A 23,400-nucleotide genomic window follows, 5' to 3' on the forward strand; every position below is an offset into this window, starting at 1 on the left:
ATTTTGCAAACCTTTGTGGAACAGACGCCCTCTCCTTGCCCCAGTTGGAGCTGCAGTAGAATGGAAAGGGGGGAGGGAAGAAGGGAGGAGAGGAGGGAAAAAAAACCCGCTTTTGGTTGAGGTTTTCCTGTTACTATCACTGTAGCGTTTATTTAGCCAATCTCCTAACTATGACGTCTGGAAGGCTGGAATCATGGCTTGCTCATAATATTTAACACACCCACTGAAAGCTGGAGCTGCAGAGCTACTAGTCCAACCCGTCCCCAGAATTCAGTGTAGCTGAAAGAGGTTTTCACTCTGCACCTGCCAAAGATCTCTCCCCCCTCTCCCCTTCTCTCTCTCCCCCCCCCCCTTTCCTTTCTCTTTCTCTCTCTCTAAACGGCAGATCTGTAAGACCCAGCAGAGATCAAAGACGGGACCTCTTTGCTAAAAGGAACCTCTGCTGATTTATATTAGTTTCCTTCCTCTAATCTCCCCCCCCTTCTTTTTTTCCTGTGCCATATTTAACCTTTATGTTGCAGTTGTGCCATCAGACAGTTTTGCAGCCAAAAAAAAATCAACCCAAGCCAAACCAAAAGCCCAGCTCGGATACAGCAGCCACACAGACTTGATCTCAGTTGAACATATTAATCTCTCCCAAGCACTGGACGCAATGGATGAAGAAACTGGAACCGCTCTAAGAAAATCATTTTCCAGCCAATGTTCTTAAACAGTCTCAGAGAAGAGAAGGAGCGAGAGCGAGCGGGAGAGCGCTTCTGCTGCATCACTGGTCACATTCAAAGGAAAGGAGCCAGCGTTTCCAGCACAGCCAAATATTATGGATGATTTTTTTCTTCCGTCGCCTTTCCGTACAGGTTTTATTAATATTATTCTTTCCCCCTCCCCATCTTTTTTATTTAATCAGCGCTAGTGTCAGATGCTGGTTTCTCGTCAAGAACCAGTTTTCCCTATTTGTCGCGGTCCCTGTAATAAAAAGAGAAATCGTGAACAGATGGCTTTATATATTGCAATGCCGCTGGCTTTGTTTTCCTATTGATTTTAAAGGCTCGGTCCAGTGCTCTTTTTTTCTTTCCTTTTTTCGTGTGTTTTTTCCTGTTTTTTTTTCCCTCCCCCCGCTCCTAAGTTCTTGATGATACTGAGAAATGAGGACCTATTGTTTTTAGCCTGCTTCTTTCTCGGCGCCTATGGAGATAACTTTACTGACTTGATCGCTCGCTTCCCGATCCGCGAGGAGGCCGCCCGAGGCGCGGGGGGGAGCGGCCGACCCCCGCCCGCCGCGGCTCGCTCCGCCGAAGCGCTCCCCGCCGCCTCCCCTCCCCGCCTCCCCCGGTAATTCCCGAGCCGCCCCGGCCATGAAAATGCTCCTGGTCCGCAAGTTCCGGGTGCTGATCCTCATGGTGTTCCTCGTCGCCTGCACCATGCACATCATGATCGACCTGCTGCCGCGGCTGGAGCGGCGGGGGGCCGAGGGCCGCCCCGGCTGCTCCTGCCCGCCGCCCGCCGCCGCGCCGCCCCGCGCCGCGCCGCGCTGGCCCGGCAAGCACACGCTGCGGATCCTGCAGGACTTCAGCGCCGAGCCGGGCTCCAACCTCTCCTCGCAGTCGCGCGAGGCGGCCGAGCGGGCGGCCGAGCGGGCGGCGGGCGGCGGCGGCGGCGCGGCGGCGGCGGCGGCGGCGGCGTCGGGGCGGGCGCGGCGGCTCATCGGCCCCGGGGCACCGCGCCCGCCGCCCCCCGCCGCCGCCGCCGCCGCCGCCGCCGCGCCGCTGGCCGCCCTCTTCCAGCACCCGCTCTACCGCGCCGCCCTGCCCCCGCTGGCCGACGCCGACGTCCTCTTCAATGTCAACAGCGACATCAGGTTCAACCCCAAGGCGGCCGAGCAGCCCGAGTGGTGAGTGCGCCCGCGCCCCCCGCGCCCCCCGCGCCCCCGCGCCCGCCGCCCCTGTGCGCCCCCCCCGGGGCAGCGCCGACGTCCCCTTGTGCCCCCCTTTGCGAAGGTCGGCGCTGCCCAGCCGTTCCCGAGAAGGCGCTGAGGGCTGGTGGTGGGGAGACGGAGGGGCCGGCAGAAATAATTCAGGTGCCACCAGGAGGGATAAGGAAAAAAAGAGGAACTGGACATATGCCTGAGCGGTTGTTTTCCTGCAAAGGAAATGCAAGGAAATGAGGAATATAACGCAGGGACGTCAGGAGGCTGGAGCACCCAGACCAGAGGGGCCGCACGCCCCAGCATCCCGTCTCCAGCTGTAGCTGGAGACAGATGCTAAGGGAAAAATAAGAAGGAGAACAAACACACAGCAATCCTTCCCCTAGCCTGCTTTCCTAGTCTCCCGCTCCGGGGTTAAGGGGCTAAGCAATGAGCAATGAGCGCAGACAACAGCACAGGAACTTTTCTCAAAAGCAGGGGCTGGTGCCACAGAGGCATTCATCCTAGCAGGTATTTCAACCTTCAGGACCTGATTTGTGGTACATTTTTCATCCTAGATTAATTCCCCGTGTCCTAACACCTCTGCTTCCATCTAACTTTCAAAGCAGTTAGTTGTCTCTGTGTACTGTTTGCCCTACTGGCTTGTAAGAAATGCTTAGAAATTTCAATGATGGAAAAATCAAAAGGCTCCTCTAATACAACAGCACCCTCTTTCAAGCACAGTGACATTGTAATGTTTAAACAGCTGCAGTGTACCACGCAAAAGCCCTGCGAGCAGCAGAGCAACCAGCAGGATCTGAATCTCAGGAGGCAGGCTATAAATATTTCTGATTTCTACCTCACGAGTACGTGAATTGTTCAGGCCCTTTACATCTAATAATCAAAACTGACTGTGAAGTGAAAGACCTGAGAAAGTTCCAGTTTCTCTGAGAAAAAAAAGAAAAAAAATGTCACAAACATATAACATCTGGAGATGACTAAAAACACAGTGGACTTCTGGACTGCAGATACGTGATAGTACAGCAAAGGGGTTAAGAGCCCAATTATCACGGATGTCCACGATGCAGCTGCCGCTTGTGCTTGTTTTCGTTAGTGATTGCACCCAAAGTTCACAGAACTAACATGAAATTTAGGAGTTAACAGCAATTTAAACGATTCTCTCTTGTAACAGTAGCTTGCTGCTCAGGAAGGGGAAACACCTCTCACAGTTATTCTTTAGCAACTAGCTCAAAGTGATCTGGTTTCTTCTCATTCTCTACGACTGTGTTTAAATACGAGAAGAGGAAGAGCGAGTGGGAGCAGTCAGTGCAACAGTTCAAATTACTGCTGCAGTATCCATTTGCAGAACCAGCTCAGTGTTAACAAAAAGTTCAGGAGGATGCTTTCATTTCTGTCAAGCTCGGGAAAGAGGTTTGCAACCTAATATAATCTAAACACAATATAAAACGTGGAGCTCCGTGTTTCTGCTATATAAGGGCCTCCTCTCACTCTCAGTGATGTCACTCAGAGTTTTGCTCCTGACTTTCATGGGCTTTAAATCAGGCATGAAGCGTGTAGGTGAAAATCCCGCTTCCTCGGTGTCGGAGGCAGCTCCCTCTGGCCTCCCTGGGAGCGGGAGCCAGCCCTTTGGTCGCAGGCTGGCTCAGGGACAAGCTGGAAGACTTCTCCTGCCCTTATAGTGCTTTGCCTTTCTCTGCCTTGTTGCATTTTGAAGCCCTGTTTCTTGATGCCTGTTACGAACTGTAACAATATTTCTTTCTCCTCATTTTTGGCTTTTTGTTTTTTTGTTTTTTGGTGGTAGGCAAAACGAAGATAATGAAGAATTTTTACCAACTGGAGAAACCTCCATAGACTCCTACCCAAACTGGTTAAAATTCCACATTGGCATTAATCGGTACGAGTTGTATTCCAGACATAATCCTGCAATTGAGGCTTTACTACAAGACCTGGTCTCCCAAAAGATAACCAGTGTTGGTATGTTTGGATATATATCATTTTTATGATTCTTTGCTCATTGTTCAGGATCTCATTGCTGTTTTTATATTAATGAATATTTTGCATGGCTTCTCTCTGATGTGCCTAGAACATTGCTTCCTGCGCTTATTTTCCGTGTTCAATAGAAAGCGGCTTCCTAAAGAGATATTGCCAGCTCTGTATTACCTGCATAATTGAAAAGTCTGCCAGCAAGGCAAAACCCATTCGTTTCAGAGGTCTTACAGTCACGGTCAGATTGAAAGTGCCCTGTTTGATTATTTAAAAAAAATACGGCAATAAAAAAAAAATGACAGCCAAAAGCAGGCAGCATCTTGCAAGAGGCAGATCTGCATTATTATCTGATCGTTATTTAAAAGCGCCAGCCTGGCAGCGCTCGCGTTTCTGAGGCAGGAGAGGCGAGGCTAACCTGCAGCCCTGCGGGAATGGCTGCAAGGAGGACGCTCCGGAGCCCGGTGCATCCAGAGCTGCCAGCGCTTTGCAGCTCGGCAGAGCTCGTGCCGCTTTCTCGGCTTTAGGGCCGAGCCACGGCATCAAGGTAGCCCCACGGCGAGCAGCGTTCAGCTCTGTTTATTCTGCCTATAAACCCGCAACTGGGACGTGCCCACGCTGACCTTTGGCTGCGTGGAAACACGGTGGAACAGTCGGGGGTTCGTCTCTGGGGCTGGTTAATGACAGCGTGGGTCTCCTCGAATTTAGCTGCGTAACTGCACGGGAAAGAAAAGCAAAAGCCGAGGCCCCGGGATGCTGAGGGGATGCACGCCCCGTGGTTTCTAGAGGTAGAGAGCTGCAGCACGGCCGGCAGTTCCCATCTGCCGCATAGAAAATGAAGTTACTTGCACCGACCACAGAGTTGCTAAGTACGTTTCGCAGGGCTGGAATAGCAGGCGCTCCGTGAAACTGCTGATTGTACGTGTTGCCACCACCCGATGAGGTCACCAGGTCTTTAACCCTGCAGGGAAAAAACCCCCGTGGCTCCAGCAGGAAACAGCCCGTACAAGAATAGCACGAGTAGGCCCCAGGTTTACATTTTCCATCAGGAGTCGCGCTGGCTGCCGAGCAACCCCAGGAACAGGCGCCATCCTTGATCGTAAAGCGCGGATTGATGTAGCCAGTCAGGGCAGGGCAGCCCCAAAACGCCGAACGCCAGCGAGCGGTTCCCGCCGCGTGCCGCGGCCGTGGTGGGCATGCAGGCTTGCAGCTCCGCTTGGGGCTCTGCCCTGGCGCCGAAAATTGCCCCGAATGATTTGCAGAACCCGGCTACCATCCAACGTGTTTGGATTCAGAGGTGGGATGGACACTTGTAGAAGAGGACGAAAAGAGGCTCGTTATTAACCTGAGACTGGTTTTCCGTCCCCAAAGCGCCGGATTGGGATGGTTAATTAAGGAGCTCAGGTTTGAACGCTGAGCCACGGGTATTCCCTGGTTTAGATGGGACGCAGCGTTGTGGCAGTAGCGACACCCCCCCGGGGGACACTGCCCATCCTCGGGAGGGTGACCCGCCGCGCGGACCAGGCCCCTGGGACCTTCTCCTTGACGTACGCTCCCCTTCCCTCACCTCCTCGCTCCGTATCACGCGATCGGAGCTCCTGGGCGTGTTGCTTAACCTCTCGCTCTGCTTCAGTTCACCCAGCGGCAAAATTGTCGCGGTGAAGAACGGGAGCGAAGCCCTGACCCTGCTGGCGTCGGCGGCAGCTGTGCCATTCGCTTCCCTGGCGCCGCGGTTTCACCTTGCGGGGCGCAGAGGCGGCCGCGAGGCTTTCACTAATTGCCGTCTGGAGGGAGCGCTGGGACCGACGGTTGTTGCGAGCCGTTTGCCACGGGACTGTCTCGCTGCTAACGTGTGAGCAAGGCTCTGCAGAGCCAGGTGAGGGCCTCTCGCTCCCTCCCACCGAAGCACAGCGCCGGCGTTCCTGCCGGCGGTTCGCTGCTATTTCCATGAGCGTATGAGGTACACCACCTGCCAGTGGTCCTTTATCAAGGAGAGCCGTCGCGGTGTGAATTGACAGGTAATGATTACTAGGCATTAATCACGGCTTTCCAAAATCAGGCGCGTGGCAGCTGAAAGGGAGTTTTGCCCATGAAAAGATGACAGGAGCTGAATTTTGCTGGTAGCGTCCGCAGCCTGCCTCTGCGAACAGCGAGTTTCAGGCAGGTTGCAGAGCGAGAAAGAGCATATTGTTAATGCACCTTTTTTTTTTCTTACTAAACAGTGCAGCACGTTTTATTTCATGTTGCAAATTCTTTGGGTGTTTAAAAAAATACGTTTTAAAGTCACACCTGCCGTTTTTCAGCTTTACTGCAGGGTCACAGCAGGGGTTGCAAAGCATGTAAGCTGATTAAAAGAGAGTAATATATTTGACCAAAGGATGTTTATAGGGCTGTTACATTCTTTTTCATATTCCTGCATATCTTCCAATTTGTCTGTTTTTTTTTCTTGTGGGCAATTTTTGCTGCTTTGCCTTTTGTTTTGTTTTTTTAAGGCACCTGCAGAGATACCAGGCTCCAATTATAAAATACATGGAAATCTTCATACTGCCCAATCTTCAGGCTTCTTTTTGCAGCCAGAACAATTAAATATACAGACTTATGTGCATTAGATTAAATGGGGTATTGCTCTACCCAGTCTTTTCCCAGTGTTTAGATTGGCTTTGACTCTAATAGAATTAGGTGATTTGATATGCAGGTTTTTGATACCTACAGTAATTACGTCCAAAGTGCAGCTAAACAGCTTTCTTAGCTATGTCATAATTTCTCTGCTCAACTCGCGTTATTTATGGAGGTGAGCAGTGACCAGCTTGATCCTGCACCATCTATCAAAACTGCTCACACGACTCTGTAACGTGCAGTGTTATTTTAAAATGAAAATGGTGACAGAAGCAATTCCCAAGAGCAGGGAGCACCAAGGTGACATTTTCTTGATGTTAAAGTTTAAGTGGAACAAATCCACGGATGGGAAGGAGCATCACATTCAGCTCCCACAGTGACACCTAGAGCTGGCCTTGAAAAGGACAGGGTTAAGGAGAGCTTTTAAGCAGAGGATGTATTCTGCGCCCTGCATCAATATATATATTTCCTATTCATTTAGTTCAGCATAACAGGGTAGCTCTTAATTTGATTTAATTCAGTGAAAATTTCCTCCTGACATAAATAGGAGCCTAGGGAGGATTGCTTTCCACTGAGCACTGAAACCCAATTTTCAGAAGAAACATATGCACGGGCAATTGCACGCTTCCTTTGCTTTCATAACTGTTTATGGCATGCAAAAATAACCATAGTTAGCTATTTTCTTGCATATTTCCAAAATGCCTGTGCATAATCGTGGCAGCACTTTCAGCAGTTTAACAACAGATACGGCATGGTGCATTGTGGAGGCATCAGCTTAGAAGGTGTGGTCCTGATCTTGCTTGTATTGCTGTCCAGAGAAGCTGTGCTGTGGGATTTTGTGTGAGCAGGATAGGTTTTTGCGATTTCTGTGTGTGGTGGGGTTATATTTTTTTGATTCTTTTAATTCCCCAGTTGGAAAGGTTTGGAAACATTACCTGACTCAGTTCGTTTCTGAAACCTGCAATGCCTTCAGTTTGTGCAGGCGATAATTAGAAAGGCAGCGCACAAGATTACTCATGCAGCGAATAAATGCTGCAATTAACTAGGGTGGACTCTACTTAAATCAAGAAGAAAAAAAAAGTAAGAAAAGAAAGAAAAAGGCAAGATGCTAAATTCTGGTGCTAAAGGAAATTATAAAATCTCATCCAAAGGAAGGGAAAAAATGCTGTTGAGAATATGTGAAAAGCATGATGAAATGTAGCACCATTGATTTACTGTATAAGAAACAGTGAATCTATCAAGAGTCAACAGGTTGATTAAATGTACAATTCCAGATGAAAGGAGGGATCTAAAATGTATAACAAAGCCTTTGAATGATTTTGCACATCTTTTCCCCTCCTAGTAAAAAAAAGTCTTTCGCTATCTTGACTAAACCAAGAAAGGTCTTTAAAAATAAGTTAGCAGAATTGGCTGAGCAAGAAGAAGTTAAGAGACAATGAGGGCTTGAATTTGTTTTGAAATATGTTCTTCCCAGCTTGTGTGGGGCCGTGTCTCTGGCCTGGGGCAGAGTATTACTTGTTAAAGCCGATCAACATGTTTATGTTAGGTTTAAGCTTGATCTGTAAACAGGAATCCAAGATGGATCTGAACTTCATCTATTTCAGATGTTACTGCATCCCAGCCTTTGACTGGCTCCCACCTCTCAGGCATTAGCGTTGCATAAATACATTTTAAAATGTGCGTTGGCCTCTGACCAAAAACAGTTCAAAGGTGCCACTGTGACCCTCACTCTTCACTGGAAGAGCAGACAGGCTAGGCCAGCAGGATGGGGGCAAAACAGAGGAGATGGAAAGCCAGATCCATGCAATTTCCCAATCCTTTTGGGTCAAACCCTATTGAATACTATTATAAAAAGATGCCTGAGAGGTGATGGGTAGTACCTGGCTTTTATATTGCGTGGAGTCTGTGGGTCAGGTCTTGCACTGATGTAGTTTCAGGAAGGAGTAGGAGAGGACAAGATGAGGAGGCAGGACATGTGGCCATGACAGGAGGCTCATAGATGCAACGGGAGGGGGGATTTTTAGAGCCTTGATCCAAAGTCCACCAGAGAAAACAAGAGGCATCTCACTGAATTCACTGGTCTTTTGACAAGGCCCTAATTCCACAAACACTCAAGCAAATGTAAATCTCAGGGAATTTTTGGCAAAGATGCCTAAAATTAGGAAGATTTTTTGATCACACCCTAAAGCTCTTGCACTCGGTTAACAGAAAAGGTTAATGCCTCATTTCCTTCCTTTCTATTTTGGGGAAAAAGAGAGAGTTTGAGTTGCCTGAGATAAAAAGTAATGGTTGTATTGGAATTTGTTTTTAACACTGTGCCAGTGTGTCCAAGAGCTGTATGAGAGCTGATTTGAGGTACCTGCTGGGGTGCCAGCAGGTTTGTATAGTTTTTTCCAGAGCTGTTTATGACCTGTGATGTTGCTGTACATTCAGAAACCTTTAAAAAAAAGGTGAATTCAGAGTATGACTAGAGGTTCCTTCTGGAGTCAGAACAGCCTTAGGTTGTAAGACCTTCTCAAAAATGTCTCAGCCTGCTGATCACAGGCGTGACAGGTTGCAATGGCTTAGTGTTCCCCAGCTTCTCTGAAAACTGTATGTTCTAATCTGGTTATAAATCTTCAGAAACTCTCATATGGGCAGTAGGTGAAGGTGCAAGGGCATCTCCAGATGCAAACAAGGCTCCTGGAGCATCGCTGGGCTCTTACCATTTGGCTGTAATGGCCAGAGAGAAATGTTTAACTGAGGTGTAGCAGAAAGTGGAGATCCTTAAGGAGAAGAGTTAGAAAATGAAAAGGAAGCCAGCATGCAGATGTAATGCTGAGGGACAAGGAAAATTATCTGACCTAGCAGTCTGAGTGAATCATCTTCACATGGTCATGGGACCTGCTCTTCTCCAGGGTTGTCACCTGTATTTGCTCCTGTCACACCCCTAACCTGGGCACACCTGGACAGGTGGTAGGCTTCCCTCAGCCTCACTCCCAAACGTGCTCGTTTTAGAGGAGCAGGAGCGGTCAGGTTGAGTGCAGTAGGACAGTCTGTGCTGAGAACCGAGTATTTCCCTCTCCGCAGGGATTATGACCTTAGGCTGTGACTAGTCTGGAGCCAGAGGACGTCCTTGAATCCTCTCTGGCACAGGGCGAGTGGTTAACTTGGTGGTATCTGCGTGCATGGGCATGAGTGGTGTATGGCGAGTCCAGGGGGCATTGTGGGAAGCCAGTGCTGAGCTCCTGCACGCTGTTGTCCCGTGGCGTGCGGGGCTGCCCCGAGCTGCCTGCAGCAAGGCACGACGTGAAGCCGTTCCCACAAATGCCACGCTCTGTTTCGGGGAGGCCCAAAGTTTGCGCAGCAGCACGGGCGCAAAATGCCAGCAAAACTTGTGTTCGGCCGAGGCTACTATTGCAACCAATTAAGGCAATACAATAAGATGGATCTAAAAAGACCAGGGGAGGTGCTTTTGTCTTCCTTCAGCTCAAGTTTTTCTGACAGAAAACCAGGCCTTTGTGTCTTGTAAAAGAATTATTCTGAATTGTTAATCCCCTGCATACATTCCCCTTCCTGGTGATGACACACTCATTGTTGAGCGGGGCTGCTGACAAAATCATTGTCTGTTGAGTGGCTTCAATTTGCTGAGGAACTAGTCAGCTTAGTGCGTCCCAAACTTTGTGCTTGGAAGAAGGCATGGTGGAGCTTCCTCTTCTCTCCTGCTTTGCTTTCTTGTGGTTTCCCAAAGCCTTGGTTGCCCAGCCATACCTCTAAACGGGGTCTAGTCCTCTTCTCTCTGATGGGCCTACAGCAGGTCTGCTGTACTTTGGACTTATATGTTTCAGGGAGGAGTGGGAACAAAGCTCTAAGCCCTGAGCTTCTGGGAACTGAATGAAAAAGCATAAATTATGTACATTTTAGAGCAGAAAGGTTAGATCTTTAGTTGGTGTAAGCAGCTTGCGAGCAGCTATGCTGAGGTCAGTGGTGCTAAGGAGAGCTATGTCTGTTGGAAAGGATGCAGTTCTGCCCTTCGTTGCTGAGACTGATAGTACTGACCCGAATGGAGATATCCCACATTAGCAAGGGTATAAATACAGGTTATGCCTTAAAGAGCCTGGCAAATTCTGTGCTTTTGGCCCTAGCCTGGCAGGGAAAGGTGGTGGAGGGCTGGCGCAGGGCATGGACGTGGTTCCTGCAGGCCCAAGTGAAGGGCATGTGTCAAAAGGTCTTGAGATGCTTTTTTCAGCTGGAGGCTAACTGCTCCTCATTGCCTCGAGGCTCCGGGATGAAAGGCAGCTATTCCTTCTTCCCACAGCTGCCGATCAACTGACCAAATCTGCACAAGAGACAGAATTTAATAGATGAAAACCATGTGCTTCTGCTTTACCTGTTCAGTGCAAGTTATTTAACACCCTTTAATTTCTAATTATTTATTTCTTCCTTTGGGATAAACCGGTAATGCAAGAGAAGGCAGGGGTCAGCAAAACAGCGAGGCAGGAGGGATTTTAATCTAGAGGAAGTGTAATTAAACTGACTAGATTTGCATAACATTTTGTTGCAAAAACATAGATTACAAGTGCTGAAAGAGAGCTGGTGACCTATCAGTAATAAGGCACAGAGAGGAGTAATTAAAAGGATGTGCAGGTACTGGCATTGGTTAGAGACAGAAAATGTGCAAGCTAGATAGGTAGAACAAGGGTAGCTCTAAACCCAAATTTACAGAGCAAGGTAACTTGACACTCATGTAGTTCTGCACAGGTTTTGTCAGAACAGTAAAGCAGGGCATTGATTATCTGATCATTTGCAGGAAGCATTTCTAAAGGACTGACTCACCCACGCTGATACGAATGCTATGGTCAGCCACTCCAAACACTGACATGAATTAAAGAGTCAGGTCTTTTTATTTATTCTGAGTGGTTTTGATTAAGTTGATGAAAAAGCAGCTGGTTTGGTAACATATATATTTACCTTTCTTAAATAACCTTATCATCAAGTAAAACGCGTTTTAGAAACTTGTATAAAAAAAAAATCACTCTGTCTTTAAAAACACTATAATCTGACTGTTAACATGATATTGTCCAAACTGTATGGATTGCTATGAATAAATGTCGGTCTTAAATTCCTATTTGCTGTTGTTTGGGAAGTGAGATTTAATTTATTTTAATTTAATGTTTGAACAAAGCTCACCCTCAGTGCACAGCATGGACTACCATCGCTGCTGCCTCTACTTGTCATCTCCTGTACTCCCAGTAAAGGAAACTATCCTCTCTGCATGGTTCTGCCCCAATGTAAGAACCTATTTGGGATCCCCTGAAGTTAATGGGTGGCCTTCAGTACATATCCGTTGTGAACAGAGGAGATGAATTTACATCTACTGCTCAGCAGCAATTGTTAAAATCACCGCAGAGATCAGGAATTGCTAGAGTATCTGATCATACTTTTAATTAAGCAGGTGTTTGCTGTGCACCAGATTGTACATCCCAGCCTCAGTTGTCTTCTAAGGCACCCCATCTCCTTTTCCAGTGTATGTCCCTCGTTAATAAGAAGTCCAAAAGGGACTGAAGACAAAGAAAACAAGGCCCTGATGATCTATTCCTGTTCATGTTGTGCACTTGGGATGTTTATGGAGCCCATAATGGGGGGCAATGAAAAAGGCAATTGAAAGGTCAGTTGAAAAAGGCAAAGACTAGGAGTACAATCCCGTTCTAGCCATGGGTAGCAGCTCAGAGCCCTGCCCTATGCTCTGCCCCCACTGAATAATTTGTCATCCAGTTAGGATTACCCAGCTTGGTGCTCAGACACCACAATGATGAAACTAATACAAAGCAAAAGATACGTTATTTCATTCCCAGAAAGCTGAATGTAAGTAGATCCATATGTAGTATGTTAAAGTGGCTTCATTTTTTTTCCCACAGCAATGAAGTCAGGAGGCACCCAACTGAAGCTGATCATGACATTCCAGAATTACGGACAAGCACTGTTTAAACCCATGAAGTAAGTAAGAAATGTTTGGATGTCTTCTAACGTGAGGTTGTGATGGATAGCCTGTTGCCATTTTGAAAGCCATTAAAAGTTTGCTGCTGGTATCTCTCAAGGTTAGGGCACCTAGTTCTAGTGGCTTGCCACTAATGTAGAGCTTCAGGAGTGTGCAGAAATGTTGCCCTGCTAGACTGGTCTTTGGAGTAGGTACAAAGAAGGCACCAGATACATTATAGTCTTCTCAGAATTGTTATTCTCTCTGTCTGTGAAATCTTCCATCATAAATATAGATTGTTTTCAGCATTTCTTTTTTTATGTAAACTTATTCCACTGTCCTGAGTGTTATATAATGTCAGTTCTCTTTTGGAGTATGACCAGACACAAGAGATGGTACAGCATAGCTTTGGGAAGACCTAAATAGTATTTGTCTGATAAATTATAATTTAATCCGTTGATTTATTATTGTTTGTATTAAAGGGTTGTATTAGTCATTTGGCCATGACTAGGCTGAAGCTATGAAAATGAGTATATTTGAGAGTGGTACTGCAAGATCGTGAAACTAGAGTGAAAGGGAAGGACTAGGATGATACAGCCTTGATTTGCACCTGTATCAATCTGGCAAGAATCCACCGAGATCAGTGAAGTTATTTAGGTATAAAGCAGATGTAAATGAGTTCTGAATCCTGACCTGTGTGTTTGTGTTGTAATAAGGAAAATGACTCTGTGCTTGTTGTAGAGGGTTTAACAAAGTCGCTTGGGGCTGCAAAATGTTTAATGAAGCTACTCAGTATCTGTGTCAAGGGTACCACTGGAATAATAAATTCATTTTCTTCTTTTGTTTCCACTGTAGGGAAGTTCAGTTAATTTCCTCTAGGATGGTCCATAAAAGACTAAAGTAACTGAGAATGACTGGTTTGGAATATGCTTTGGCACTGTGTTATAGCTATAGCATGGCTCAGGGGGTAAGCTGCTGGCTGGGGACTGACATAAACTCTGTATTTTACTACAGGTTTTACTGTAGACTGACCTCAGACAAATACAGATGCAAGTTTGATGCATCTGAGCACAATTCCTGACTGCATCCTGTCCCACATGGGGAGCAAAGAACCTGGCAGTTCTAGCTGCCTTTAAATATTAGGTAGAATAGTGATTGCCTTGTTGGTTTTTTACATAGTGTATGATTTGTTTCTTTTCCATTTACTGAGATGCAGATATTTTCTATCTTTATCATTGTTATGACATTGTAATTCTGGGAATACTAATGAGGTCAAATCAGAAGTTTGCTGTTTCTACTGTACTACGTGCAGCCTTGGCAAGATGATGGATGACAATAGATGTATAGCCACTTTCCTATACAGAAGCAATTACTACCCTCCACCAGAACAACAGCAGAAAATGATGATGTCTTAATCATTCCTTCTGCTTGATTCCAAGGGCAGCAACATCCTATTTTCTCACTGATCTTTGCATTAAACACACATCTGGAAAAAGAAGCGCTACAGCATTCTGCAGCTGTGTTCCCAGGCACCACACCTTACAGCAGCAACACTGCTGCATTTGTGCTGATCGTTGCTGAACACATTAGTGATTTTAAATAAGGGTGTTTTCAAGCATTTGTCTTCATTCTGATAACAGTGAAAAGGGAGCCAGCTGCTCTGGTAGTGTAAATCTTCCTAGCATCTTTGGCATCTGGTCCCACTGGCCTCTTTCACCAGCTTATGGACTGTTGTGGATGAAGTTTTTAGACCGGTTTGCAGCATGATATCTTGATATGGAAATAAGCAGCCTAGAACTGAAAAAATTCAGGCTATTAGAGCCACAAGACTTCTTCCTGTAGGACCCTGTCCAGTTCCTAGGCATCTTCTGGGCTGTTTCTGGTGTTCCCTCTTTTCTGCAGGGTATCCTTCTGGTTCAGACTTTACAAAGCTGCCTAACCCTTCCCAGGGCAGGAGGCTATGGGAAGCTCACAAATCAGGGCCAGACATCTCCTAAATGTAGCTTGGTCATCAGAAGCACCAGTGTAAAGGACATTTCTTCCAAAGAATTTAACCTGAAACACCATCCTGCTGCCGCTTGTGAGGTCAGCAGGTGGAAGGAAGCACTCGTTTCCATAGTCAGGAGATCCCCACACGATGCGTCCTATGTGTTTCTACGTGTTGTTAGCGGATTATCAGCTCCATGGCTAGAAATGCACGTCATAAAAGAAGAGCCTAAAACAAGCAAGACCTTCAGTTCTAGAGCTGTACAAAGGACTGTACAGAGGTGAGATGCCTTTTCCCAGCAGCAGGAGTTATGCTTTTCTCTCTCCTGAGTTGATAGTTCTTTCTACAACCAACCTTTTGATTGCATGTGAACGATGTGGGAAGCTGCTTGTGCTATCCATAGATATACGTTGTGTCTTCCAAACTGAATTAATACCTGTTCAAGCAGGACTGCTGCAGGTAGGGGGGACCATGGGAACGCTTCCCTAACCCAAATGGGTGTCCGCAGGGAAATGGGAGGTCTCCTGAACTTCAGCAGAGATTTCTCTAGGAGAATCTCAGCCAAATAGACTCTCTGGCAAGTTGGTTGAAACCCTGCAGAACTCACCTAGCTGGCTCTGTGGTTTCACCAGCTCCCAATTTCATGCTGAATTAATCCAGAAAGAAAGCTGGCTCCAGAAAGGCTCCTTCAGACCAGGCAGTATTCGGAGATGGGGAAACCAGAATCTGCCTTTGGCACCTTTTGTGCTCTGTGCTTGACATTAACTGACAACTCTTCATCTGGTCATTGAGTCAGGGTAGTGGAGCAAATCAGAGAAGGGAAGCTTAGCAGTCAGGGAAATGTGAAAGTGGTAAATAAAGCCCGATCAGCTGCAATTATTTTATTTATTTGTGGCTCTGCATCTTCATTTCTGAAATAATTGCCCATAAAGTATTGCAGGGGAAGCCAAATCTATTTATAAATTCTATGGCCCAGGGTAGATTCCATTGCTAATTCCAAATGCATCATAGAAAACGCAAGTATTTGCTAAAACTCCAGGGAAGTTTTAATGTATTTGCAATGTATCTTACAGTTAATGTGTAGTTTTATTTAGCTCATAACAGTTCAATCATACAAAATTATTACCATATGGGACATGAAAAAAATAGCAACCTCCCCTTCTCCCATTATTAGTGTGTCTAACTGTATTAGTATTGTAGAGCATAATAAAATTTATTTACGTGATCGCTGGTAACTCCAGCCCTGGCTTTCTGTATGACTTAGCAGGTAGAGATGGTGTAGAGTCATAAATTTCAAGGGTTTTGGTTATTTGTCCAAAATGAACATGTGCTTTGTGCTTTATGCTTTATAATTTTGTCCTTCCTTTGTTTCTGCTAGCTGGTGGAGTTAAATAGCTGGCTCAGCAACAAAACCAACACACTTTTTTTCCTTCTGAGGCTTTATTCTTGAAGGGTGAGATTCAGCAGAGTCAGTGTCAGGCCTCCTATTGCCTACCCTCGTGCCAGGATTTTCACAGAGGTTTTTACAGTTCCTTATACAAAAGCCAAATAGACTCGAATAGAAAATGATATCTTGCTGTATGGGTTGTGAACAGTGTCCTACAGTATGTGTTTAAGAATGATCTCTCTCATTCCCAGTTTTATAGGCTGCTTTGTAGAAATGTATGGAAAGGGTATTCATTATAAAATCTTTGAGGTTTATTTGTTTAATTCAAAAAGATGCTACTGTATCCAATGAACTCCCTTTTGACTTAAACTGAGATAAAAGCCGGTTCTGTTCCAGACTTATGATTTTGCCTGATATTTTTAGCATCTTTTTTCTTTTCTCTTTCTGTTTTTACAAGTTGCAATACACAACTGATAAGAGCCACATGGCTGTTTCTTTCAGCAGCTGAAGCTTGCAGTTACACTGCGATAAAGGAGAACCCATTGGTGTCAGGGTGATGTCAGGCCAGAAGAGACTTTTGGGGTCATGAAATCCAGTGTCCTTGAATCGCAAGCGATTGTCTCGTGACATCCTGTTCTCAGACTGATCAAACACTGCTGCCCCAGTCTGCAGCTTTTGCCCCTGCTATCCCTCATGCAACTCACTGCTGTAGAAATAATGCTACCCATTGGTCTCTTGTATTTTTAAAGTTAATTATTTATTGCAATTTAACAGTTTAACCAAAGAAGCTTTGTCTCTTGGACTTTGTCTTTATAGAAATTCTTCATGGTAGAGACCCGTTTAACCAGAGTGTTAACTACCAGTGTGCACTTTTGCCACCAGAGGCAAATCTCATGTTTCCTTGCAGCCCTCAAAGACCCAACCCATTCCAGGGACAACTACAGAAGAAGGTGGTAGTCCCTGTGTAGCACAAAGCTAGTGCTCTATAGAAATAAAACAAGCATATTCACCTTTTAGCTTCTGTGAAGTTCCTATAGCATATCTTTTGGTTCAAAGACATAGACACAGAAAGCTGGGCTGAAGTCTAGCAACCAAGGTCATGGGGAAGATAATATTTTTGTTTTGATTGGCAAAGTGCTGCTTCTTACTGGCTTTTAAATGCCATACTTATAGGGACAAAGGATTAGCAACACTCTTTAAATTTCTCTTTGATTTCCTTTTCGAATTGCTCTACAAATAATGCATCTTATGATAGTGATATTAAATAGGACAAACAACCCCCATAATACAAACAGCTGTTAATCGCTTTCATTTCCTCCAGTTATGTTCCATTTCTGAAGTTGCAGTGTGACTGTTGTACCTGCGAAATGCAGCCTCCAGGCCTGATTATCATATCAATTAGACTAGAGTAATTCTTCTGACTTCAATAGCATTACTTCCTATTCAAAGGCGTTTAAATGAACTTCAGAATCAGGGCCACGGGAAGATTGGTTTCCTTATTACATTGCATATCATGCTGTTTTGAGGAAATACATTTTGCGAACCTGTTGCATTTCAGCTGGCAGGCATCCAGTATAAACATACTGTTATAAGTCAACATAGCAATTAAATCAAATTGCAATGTTTTTTCTGAACAGCAACAGAAGTGAGATATGCATACAGTAGCTGCTATTCTAGAAGCCTGCCCGGATTAACACTTCGGCACGCTGGAATGCGTTGCATAAAACCCTACTGAGCAATCCCCAGCGAAAGCACAAACACAACCACTCTGTTTTGTCAATCAGCTTAAGCAATTTTACTGTACTTGTCACTGAAGAAATCTAGTTCTGTGCAAGGTGTATTGCTGGAGACGTTTGGTTGAATAAACGGGTAGGAAAGGTTGAAGCTAGGAATCGCAGTATTCAGCTTATATAGGTCTGTTTTGAAATAGAGAGGAGAGCTGTCTCATTAGAGCATGAAGAAGAAATGTTTTCCTTGCCTCTGGAAGTGACAATGAATAATAGGTATTCTGTGGACCTCATACATGAGATTTTGGCTTTTTAAGGACATGCTCAAATCCTTGTCTACCAAATCTCTGCTGAAATATCTACCTGAGTGAGGCTAGCAGGCAGATTCAGATTCACTTTACATTGGGAATAAATCTGGAGTAAGCTGGATATATCATACTGCTTTTTATTTAATGTACATGAGATCTGAATGCTGTCCTAAATAAGGGCAGCAGAAGTTGCTGTGTGGTATTTGGTGCTTTAACATTTGGTATATTATGCATGAATTGTTTTTCTCTTTTATAACTGACCCTCTTCATCAGGTCATAGTTCTTCAGTATTTCAATGCAGATTGTGTTTTAGCACTCCACAGCGCCCCTGGTCCAAATCTCATTAATGCAAACTGCAAAATTTGCAGCGATGTCAATGGGCGTTGGATCAGGACTCGAGCTGTCCGATAGCCCTGGACAGCAGTGAAATCCAGGCTTCTGCAGGGGGCTGTGCAGTGCGTTTCCCCTTGCCACAGCTCCGCTGCTGCTGGCTGAGATATGGATAGTCCCGTTTAGCTCGGGAGTAATTTGTCCTCAGACTCTGCAAGTATGTTCATGAGTGACCCCAGCGTCCAAGCCTGCAAAGCCCAGGTTGCTCAAAGGTTGTTCACTCTCATGAAGACCTAGAGGGACCCACGCTGGTGGTGCCTCACCTCGCTGGCAGTTGGGAAGGGGAAAACAGACCCTTTTTCTCTGCCTCGGCATGTGCCGCGTTGTGCTGTCCGCGGTGGGGTTGCTGCGGCGCATCCCCAGGAGGGGATGCTGGTGCTGGGACCCAGCACGAGGCTGCGGGCAGTCCGCTCCCCACTGCCGGAGCAGGCGAGCCTTCCTCCAATGGACCCACGCTGTTCTGCTGGGGGGACTCAGCCCGGCCCCGCGCCCCGCGGGAGGGCAGCAGTGCACGGAGGCCGTCGTCTGCTCCTGCCGGCGAATCCTGCCCAAACCCCCTGGCAGCGCGCAGGAGGTGTCCCAGGGCTCCCGGCAGGAGAAGACTTCATTACGCTCACGCAAATGTCAGCCTCATGACCTTTGCAACTGGTCTTTTTTTTTTTCTTCCAAGAATAATTCAAGCCTTGCGTTTTTATTCACCTCATTTGTTGGGGATTTGCGGGCAGAGCGGCACTGATAACTCGATGCTCCATATGGACGCTAGCTCCTGCCTAACACAGGCTCAAGGTGCCGCAGGTACTGCTGGTACCTGCTCTCCCGTGCCTCCTTAGAGGGGACCTCAGTGGGCAGTCATATTTTACCATTGCGGCATGTCTTTGGTTTTATGAAGCTATTTATTAGCCTTCTTCTATCATAAGTGTTTACAGATTCTAGCTAATTAGTCTGCGGAACAAAGACATGCTGGTGTTTGTTTCTCATTTAACAGCCTGTTCCTGCAGCAGCTAATTTTCTTTTTTTACCTGTTACCATAGGATATCAGGGAAGAAGCATCTCCAGCATCTAATTTTAAGCATGCTACTTCTCCATTTTAAGAAATGCAGTTCCCTGGATTTGCCTTTTAATCACAGACCCACATTTAGTTCCCAGCTTTCTTATTTAACACATTTGATACTACATCAGCAGTGCAGAAAAGCAGCAAATGTTGTCGAGGGAAGAGCTGGCATGAGAGGCATAACCTGTAATTTACTACTTGGTAGCAGGGCTTGGCACGCTGCGGACTCATTGGCGTAGCAGTGAAGTAAGATGCCCGTAGTAAATCTAAGCAAAAAAATGTGGCCAAAATGTTTTCAGTGGGATATGCAGATACTGCTACCCTGAAATAGTTCCCAGGGATTCGTCTCCTTTTCGCTACCATTTATAATCCTTAGAGTAGGCTGGAGAGACTGAAACTCAGGGAGGTGAAATGATTTGTGCCGGAGCCGTGGCCCAACACGGGGCTGCCGCCATGGGGTCGTGCTGCGTTTCTGCCCACAGCGGCACGCGGGGCTCACCCTGGAGGAGCGCGGCGCTGCGCTCTGCTCAGCCCCGTGGACCCTCTCCAGGCTGGGATCGCTCCTGGGATCCCCAGTGCTTCCGAGGAGGCAGGTGGGGAGATTTCTGAGAACATCTTTGCAGAAATTTCAATTTCTATCTCAACTGAGATTTCTTTGCAGTTTCTACTTGCTCTTTAAACTTCCCCCTTGCTAATGGCCTCGAAATTTCTGCAGATTTCCTTAGGTCGGGTGGGCTCCCCGCGTGCCACTATTAGGAGGGCCAGGAAATAACCAGCAGTTAAACAGCCCTGGCAAAACAACATTTGTGTTTTCTGAGGATCAGCAGCCAACTTTGCCGGCGGCTGGGGGCTCAGGCAACGGCATCCCGCGGTCGCTGACAGCGCGATGCCAGCCGGAGATTGGGGTGTTTGGGAGCAACCCGTAACTGAAACAGCGGTGCCTGGCGGGTCGAGACGGGAAGGTCTGGGCAAAGCCGAGATGCTTAGGAGAGGGTGCACAGCGCGTGTCCAAATTACGCCGCTGGCCTGGTGCTGTTGGTGACTCACTGCTGTAAACAAACAAAAAAACCCATGTTAATAAAACAGCTTGAGGACACGCTGGCCATTTCTGACTTTTCCTGTCGTTTTAAGAGTCTGCTTCAATAGCATTAGTTTGTTTGGTTTTTTTTTTAACTTACGATTTTCCATCCTGCCATAATGTTCTGCATGTGGGTAAATAAGAGTGAGAAAGCCTGAAAGATCAATTGCATGGGAAGAAGCAGCAGAAAGCCAAAGTAAATTGTGCCTGTGAATGTGTGGGAGCTGGACAGTTAGGGGGACAGTAAAACTATTGTAAATAAGAGCAGTTAGAAGTGTAGGATTAGGTGGAATGGATAATAAAATATGTCAGAAGGGCACTTAAGGCAGATACTGGTCTCAGCAGCAGAAGCATGGTCAAAATGATCCTGTTAGCACTTTAAGCCCCTTTTGTAAGGGTTGCTAATCAGTGATCCAAATTCTTACTGCAAGGGTAGTCACCCAGCCGAGGACGAGTAACAGCATAGTTTTACATGGAAATCTGTACCAATTAGCAGAGATATTGCACACGGACTTCAGATATGCACAGTCAGTATATCGATTATAAGCTGCTTTGATATGCTGGCATAAAACATCAAAAGGAATGGAGATGTTAAATTAATCTATAGATTCAAGGGATAATCTGGCAATAATTAGTACCTTTTCTTTTGTTTTCAGTACAGCTTGCTTGCATTTTGTTTGATTCTATCTTGTGATATACTAGAAGGGAGTTTCGACCTGGCTTGTTTTTATTTCCCTGTGTTTTTTGCTTCTTGGAATCTCTGTGACATGATAATCTTCCCCAAATTTTCAAACGAGCCCCTTTTGCATCTGATTCTTTAGGGTTTTATTAGGCAGAAAATCTGGTTCCTGGGGCCTAAGACACAGAGGCAAAGCAGGCAGGGTGTCGAAGGAGGGAAGAGCCTGCTTTCCTCATTGCCCGACTAATAATCCTATTCCCAGAGCCGCCTTGAAGTTATGGCTCATAACTGATTCTCCACTGAGGCCTTTTTCGGATGCCCTGGCAGCGCCTGGCGTCCCCTGCGGAGTGCCGCCGGCAGTGGTCCCCGGGGCGCTGCGCGCTGGCGCTGGGCTCCAAAGACGCCCTCGCCCTGGCCAGGGGGTGTTCAGTGGGGCCACCCTGCCCTCTGAAATAATCTTCTGGCCTCCTAGAGCCAGGTACAAGAGTTGAGCAGGAACCTAGCCCCAGACATGCCCTTTTCGCTCTGCCTGACCTGCTTGTCCCTGCTTGCGGGTAACCGAGGCTGTTTCCGCTCCTTTTGTGCCTTGGCTTCGGAGAGTCGGGTTTGTGCGTTGCAGACTGTAGCAGGATGCCTTGAAGTTATATTGCCGCCCGCTGCATATTTTAATACGGAAGCTGCTCTTTATGTGCTTCGGTAGCGCTCGCTGCGCTAATGCTTTGCCTGAAGCACCTGCGGAGCCTCTGCTGCCGCGTTGCAGCGCTGCCAGGCAGCACCGATCCGGCGCGGCTCTGAGTGCCACCAGGGCTCCTGCTCCGACAGCGGTCGGAGAGGCCGCGCGGAAGAGCTGGGCTTTGCAGCATATCCAGGCCACCTACTCGAAGCCAGGCTCTTTTGGCACCCGTGAAATTGTCTGACAACTTGTGAGCAGGCACGGTGCCATCCAAGCAGATGGGCGTGAATGTCCCGGCAGCCAGGAGACCGTGGCTGTTCATCTGGCAGGGGCGGGCAAGAGCGGTGCTCCGCGGTGCAAATGTCCAAGCGATTGTCCATCTCGGAGTTATCGTGGGAGCAGCGGGCCTGGCAACGGGCTGCCCGGTTTGGGCATGGGGTATGTGGTGGTGGAGATGGTACATTGCATTTCAGCAGCGACACTAATGCGGGAACATTTCCCAAAGACTGATAACGAGGTATGTTTGAGCAGTTTTGATTTAAGCAGACTAAAGGAAAGAGAGGTTTGACTGTTGTTCTTAATTCATCAGTCAAGTCTTTATACAGGGAAAAGATTTTGTTATTCATGGCCATGAAGTGTCCCTCAGTTCACATCTCCAGGTGGAGCTTTATGCTGAAATGAGTGAGGGGGGAGAGAGAGCGAAGGTCTCCACGAGGCAGGGTGCTGAGCACGCGAGGACGCGGCGGTGGCCGAGCCAGGGAGGGGTGCGCAGAGCAACTGCTGTGCTGTGCTGGCAGCAGCGTGGGAACCTCCTGGGTCTTTATGTTTGCTGCTGTCATCTCCTTTGCCGCACCCTTGGGAATATGTTTCCCTTTTTTTCCTTCTTTTTTAATTTTTTCCTTTTCGCTGCCTATTATTTAACAGGAAACTTTGGTCCCTCTTTCCTGCTAGGAGGAAGCAGCTGAGGGAACCTTCCCTTGGCATTTGCATTCCCCCACTTTGTACCACTCCCCCACTGACGAGAAGGTTGTTTCCGAGATGGGTTTAATCAGAGCTTCCCATTTTGATGCGCGCTGCGTGGGTGACAGCCAGCACCCAGCACCATCCTGTACCCTCCAGAACGTCCCTGGAGGACAACAGCAATGTCTTTAACTACCTCTGCCAGGTGGTTTCCTGTGAGAGTCGGGTGCTTGCCACAAGGTTTGTGAATAGTGAGATAAAAGGATTAAAACATCCTCTTTGGGGCTTCGCAGAGAATTGTCACAAGAGCTTTCTTTGAAACATAACTTCAGGGAAGGCCTTAATGCTTGTACCCACGAGGGGCAGCTTCTCTCACACAGGCGTGCGTGTCAGGATGATTGACAGATCATTAATTAACTATTATTAATTACCCCCCTAATCTGAAGGGAGCGAGGGAGGAACTCCTTGCCAGCCTGGATCCTGTCATTGCTTTGAACGTGCAAGTCTGCTGTTCTGTTGCAGTCCCAAACCCCTGTGTCTTTTGGGCTGAAGAAGCTCATGAAGAAGGCAGGACTAAGGAACAAACTTTTATAGCCGCCCCTCTCAACGCCTTCATTTCCTGACAGCCCCAGTTCAAACGGATGATTTGCAGGAGCACGCCTCTTTCTATCTATTACTCTGAGT

The 23,400-nt window shown here is 47.0% G+C and overlaps 1 protein-coding gene across 1 annotated transcript in view; it reads left to right on the plus strand.

The window, feature by feature from the left end:
• Positions 1-270: 270 nt before the first annotated feature.
• Positions 271-23,400, plus strand: part of FAM20C (FAM20C golgi associated secretory pathway kinase) — a 59,242-nt gene continuing 36,112 nt past the window's right edge. Inside the window, exons 1-3 of the mRNA XM_067306351.1 lie at positions 271-1,888; positions 3,723-3,895; positions 12,418-12,496. Of these exons, the coding sequence (XP_067162452.1) occupies positions 1,353-1,888; positions 3,723-3,895; positions 12,418-12,496 (788 nt within the window). The 5' untranslated portion in view covers positions 271-1,352. The remainder of the gene's footprint in view (positions 1,889-3,722; positions 3,896-12,417; positions 12,497-23,400) is intronic.

The sequence above is a fragment of the Apteryx mantelli genome, chromosome 16 (assembly GCF_036417845.1).
Source record: "Apteryx mantelli isolate bAptMan1 chromosome 16, bAptMan1.hap1, whole genome shotgun sequence".
In the NCBI taxonomy this organism is placed as follows: domain Eukaryota; kingdom Metazoa; phylum Chordata; class Aves; order Apterygiformes; family Apterygidae; genus Apteryx; species Apteryx mantelli.